The sequence below is a fragment of the Asparagus officinalis genome, chromosome 4, assembly GCF_001876935.1.
Source record: "Asparagus officinalis chromosome 4, Aspof.V1, whole genome shotgun sequence".
NCBI lineage: Eukaryota > Viridiplantae > Streptophyta > Magnoliopsida > Asparagales > Asparagaceae > Asparagus > Asparagus officinalis.
Window position 1 is genome coordinate 107808212 of NC_033797.1, and position 5139 is coordinate 107813350.

Here is a 5139-nt window from a genome sequence, read left to right on the forward strand (position 1 = left end):
GGGAAAGCGTAACCATCATAAGATCTGTTGTGTTAAGCACACTAGTAAAATATATACTTACTGGGCCCACGAAGGAATATCAGAATATTTACACATTTCATAAGAACTATCAACATGCAGGTGAGCAGTTCTCGTTCATACGACTGGTAAGTAAAATTACCACACTAGCCTCCTGCTTTTCCCTTGTATTGAGAAAAACAGCCCACTCGCATGGGGGCATCTGTTAGGATATGCACTCTATCAGAACACAACCGGCAGAGCTATGGAAAATTCTTATAGGACTAGACAGAGTTTAGAGGAACAATTTGCATATTTTGATGGCCCCTTGTCAGTTCAGATATACTTGCACCATGCAGGGTTCTGGTAGAAATCATTTCACCGCGTCTCTATTCTGTTAAGATATCTCTAGTAATCACTTGTATCAACAAAAATCAAGCACCAGAAGAAAGAATACCAATATGAACAACATAACAATGCATAATTTCCTTATTGAAAGCTGTAAAGCAAAAACCTGTTCTGTCACTTAAAACCACAAACAAGAGAAAACGCAGAGAAAATATCAAACTGATAATTAATTTTTGCCTGGCATAATGAGATGCAAGATCCTAAGATAAGAATGCTCTCAATGGTCTCATTTTCCCCTGCCTACGAGCTCGAGAGCATCTGCAGTGGTGGGGAGTGCTGGAATTGCTCCTTTCTGGGTTGTGCAAATCGCACCACACGCATTTGCAAATGCAAGTGCCTCCCTCAGCTTCTCTTCATTCTGTAGAATAATAACAAAATGAATATAAATATTGGTCACAGATTAAAAAGAAAACTGAGAGGAATAGATATTATGATACTGAAGTTTTGAAGAAGAGAAATTGACCTGAAAGATAGAATCATCCTTTGCAATAGAGACAAGGAGAGCACCAACAAAAGCATCTCCTGCTCCAGTTGTGTCTACTGTTTTCACTGAATACCCTGCTACACTTCCTTTGAATCCCTAAAGCTCATCGTATTCGATATGTGAGAGTTCAGAAGAAAAAAATAACCATCGGGTAGTATAATAAATGCAGTAACAAGGGACATTATCCTCAGTTTGATTCTAATAGAAGCCAGTGATACAATTCATTTTTATACAAACAGGTAGAAGGAAAAATGACTCTGGAAACTCAAATATTGAAGTTCAAGAAGGTATGCGATACATCAAAACAAAGCCTTTACCCCCAACTTATCACAGTGCTGGATTAAAACTTTGGTGTAAATTTAAGGGTATTCTCTGGTATGCCACCAACGATTATCTCCTTTACAGCTTAGTTCCATTTCGAAGATAATTGACATACTTCTTTACTATCTGTCTACTGCAATGCAGCTATGCAAGTGGTTTTATATTAGATTGAGTTCAATTTAAAAATTATGGATCTTACGAAGCCAAAAATATTGCAGTAAGCAAGAAATTGCAGGTGTTTATGTATATATATATATGAGAAAAATGAGTATGGTTGGTACCAAGCACAAATTTTGTGCTTGGTAGTGAGGTATCTCATTCTTATCCACTCATTCAAATGGGGGGACCACATTCAACCCATGTGAATATAGTCCCCCATTTGAATGAGTGGAAGAAAATATGTCACCTTACTACGATGCACAAATTAAGTGCTTGGTACCAAACATACCCATATATATATATATATATATATATATATATACATTCAAATGGGGGACCACATTCATATAGGTTGATTTCATATTTATTATTCTGTTTTGGTTTAGCTATATAGATATGAAACAAATTTACAATTATTACATATATAAACCCTATATCTTTAGACTAATGTATTATATAATATACTAAGCGCTAGCCTTGTATCACTCACCTCCACACATAAATAATACCAGTTAACATATATATAGACACAACACACAACTCTTCCATAATAACCCCCGTATGAAAATAGCTGTAACGCAAGGTAAAGCCTATATAATAAATAGTACAGATATAACTAATTAAATATAGGTTTGCAACATTCAGGGTCGTTCCAAGCATCAAAAATCATGCTAGCGCCGAGATATGCGGTACACATCTACTCTTTTCTAGAGCGACTTTCTTACTTTTTTGTATAACTTTATTAGCAACAATATACTAATGTACCAATTACTTAAATTATGTGTCTTTTTGTTAACTTCAATAGTCCCTTGTACATTCTCCCTATACCTTTCCTTATTGTGGTTATGTTCTCTCATTATTAAATAACAATCTCCCCTTCTCTCTTTTCAACCACTTTATCATAAATTCTTTTCTAATAACAATAACCTTACCATCTGTACTCCATGTACCCTCATTGCCAGCATGCTTATTAATTGGCCGATCTAGAGCAGAGCACATTATACTATGTATAATAAGGCCACGAGTGATGTATCACTTACCACTACAACTAATTTAAGATCATAATCGACATGGTTATTGGAGGATGCAGCCTCCTTAAGCAGGCACGCATAGCCGAGCCCATGTGTTGCAGAGCGGGCGAGGCTCGGAGATGAGCCCCACCCCATGATTGGGCCATATAATGCGCCAATCAGATTCTTCTGCACAGCGCCGATGTAATGATTCTTAAGTTGATCTACACTGCTTCCGGTTAGCAGCATGTCAGCCACTAGGGATTTCGTGCCCCCTTAAGAACAATGAATCCTCACTACTCCCCGTTAGCTACATTCAGACGTTACAAAAGGCGAGGGCAGTATCGAGCATGTTTGTCAATAGCACGCCTTCGTCTCTACACCACTTCTTTCCTCATGATGTCAGCCCAACAGACCCAGCCAACGTGTTGGACCAAACTCCGATGCACAACCAAGATCTGCAAAGTCTTAAACTATATGTTAGGATTTTGGTTATTGCAAATAAAAGCCAACTATTGTGGTAGGTGAGTCAAAGGAAAGAGTTGCTCATGTATAGGCTCTGCTCGGGGCAAAAAGAAGGGGGGCACCAACTCACTCGAGGAAAAATAATCCCGATTTATTTATTTCGGGGAAGGGCTCAAAGTCAAAAACCATTAATGAATGAGAAATGGGAGATTGTTTGGACATTTCAACTCAATAGCAGACTCAACCTAAAATATTTGTCCCTTTTCTGTGATGCATTCCTCTACCCAACTCAACAACATTAACAATGCGAAGGATCAAATACCTTAGAAAGGTGCAAAAAAGTGTGCGGAGAAGTAAAAGGAGACTATTATGTCCGGTATAATCTTGAGTCTTCTCAAAGCGGGCTACTAGTTATATTTATTTTTGAGATGGATAAGAAAGAATGGCTTGCATGTATTGTGAAGCTTCTACCAAAGATAATCATCGGGCATGGTTTTAGCTGTCGAAACTGTTCCATGGTTTGAATGAAAACTTCAGGATTTCGCTCAATTTATTTATTTTTACTACTTAATATCAATTTATAGGACTCATGGCTTACAGAGAGTTACATACTGAATCTTGTTCTTTATTACTAACAGAAGTTGATAATTAAGGTATGCACGTAATAATGACTCTAAACCTATAAATGATTAATCTTGGAAAACTCGTCTTCCACCATGCCATCCGATTAAGTTATATAATCCATTTAATACTTCTAAATTTTATCCATCTTGTTAGAATATTTATCATTAGCAGCATTGTTCTATTACTAATTTGAAAAGTTCTATCTGAAATCCATTTAAAGGAACCCCAAATCGGTATTTAAAATCAACACTCCCCTTACCAGGTGATTTAATTTCCAGAACAACAATCAAATAATATAATAAATAGAGAAACGTCGTGTTAATTTTGTTCCAATGTATCCCCAAATACAGTAAAGGAGATTTAACCTATGTGTAAAGGAAGGAGGCTAAATAAAGGAGACATCCTGGGGTCTATTTTGTTTTTAGTTTAAGAATACAGAGACTGGAATCAACTTATGTCTCCTGATTAAATACTTTTGTGTAGAAACAAGAAAAGATATCATAACATAGTGGGCATTAACTCCTCTTAAGAAAATATACAACACCTTGGACACTGTACATGAATATATATTTCGGTCAAATTAATTAAGCTCATTCTGCTATTAATGTCTGCAATAGAAAGGAACATAAACTGAAGCCTTTAGCCACATGAATTATTGCACCGATCCATCTCCACTCCATGTGCTCAGACTCTAAACAGATACCTATAACTCTAATTTGTTGCTTCGCCTAAGTTATTTATTTCGCGTTATAAACACGGTAGATCTTTTAGTATATCACCACAAAGGACCGTTATACATCTGATACTATAGATCTAACATATATATGAAAAGAAATAATATTATCATTAATTCGAACACTTATATTATAGAGTATTAGTTACATGCAGGCCAGCATTGTACACTCAGCTTAATGATTTATTTAAAAAAAAAAACCTTCAGTTGTGAGATTAACGAAATAATTATGCACTGGGCTGGCAGGGGGCCTCATTTTTTAAGGTTTTTATTTTTTTCAATTACACGTGCCAACAATTCTGTATTTAATTACTAGGAGGCCTAACAACAAAGGGATGCCTATGAGTAAATGTATAATTTTCTTACCATACTCTAACCTCCCAAACAAACGGCCACACCAAAACATCAGGTCATATAGGTATAATATAACACAAACAGTCCTGCATAGCTCAGAAAGAACAAGTTCATGTAGAAGTTAAAAGGTATACATAATATGCTGACATCCTCTCCGATCTAATCTGCGCAGAAACATGTATAAATGAGAATTGTAGATGCTGAACATCGCGATCTGAGCGTCATATCTTTTGCTCACCGCTTTGCGAAATTCGGCTGGAACTCTAGCGGACCATCTAGAACCGCACAGGCAAATCTCCCGCTCTATACAATTGTGGGGATATATGAAAATGCGCGTGTACACTCCAAAGTCGTTCATCTCCTAGTACATCTTAGTTTGATGGAAAGTAAAGTACTAATCAGTTACATCAAGTTTAACGGATCCATCTAAGGACATTATTAGGTGGAAGAGGTGGATAAGAAATGTCAAGAAAGGACATCCACCAGGAGGAAGGGTGTTTGGGACTGCGATTCTGACGGCGTTCTCAAGGTCGTACTAAAAGCATGTTCAGTCCATGCGACATAGTGACTTCTTTCATGCGATA

The 5139-nt window shown here is 36.8% G+C and overlaps 1 protein-coding gene across 1 annotated transcript in view; it reads right to left on the bottom strand.

The window, feature by feature from the left end:
• Nucleotides 460-5139, bottom strand: part of LOC109839140 (fructokinase-2-like) — a 10578-nt gene continuing 5898 nt past the window's right edge. Inside the window, 2 exon segments of the mRNA XM_020407568.1 lie at nt 460-763; nt 869-985. Of these exon segments, the coding sequence (XP_020263157.1) occupies nt 632-763; nt 869-985 (249 nt within the window). The 3' untranslated portion in view covers nt 460-631.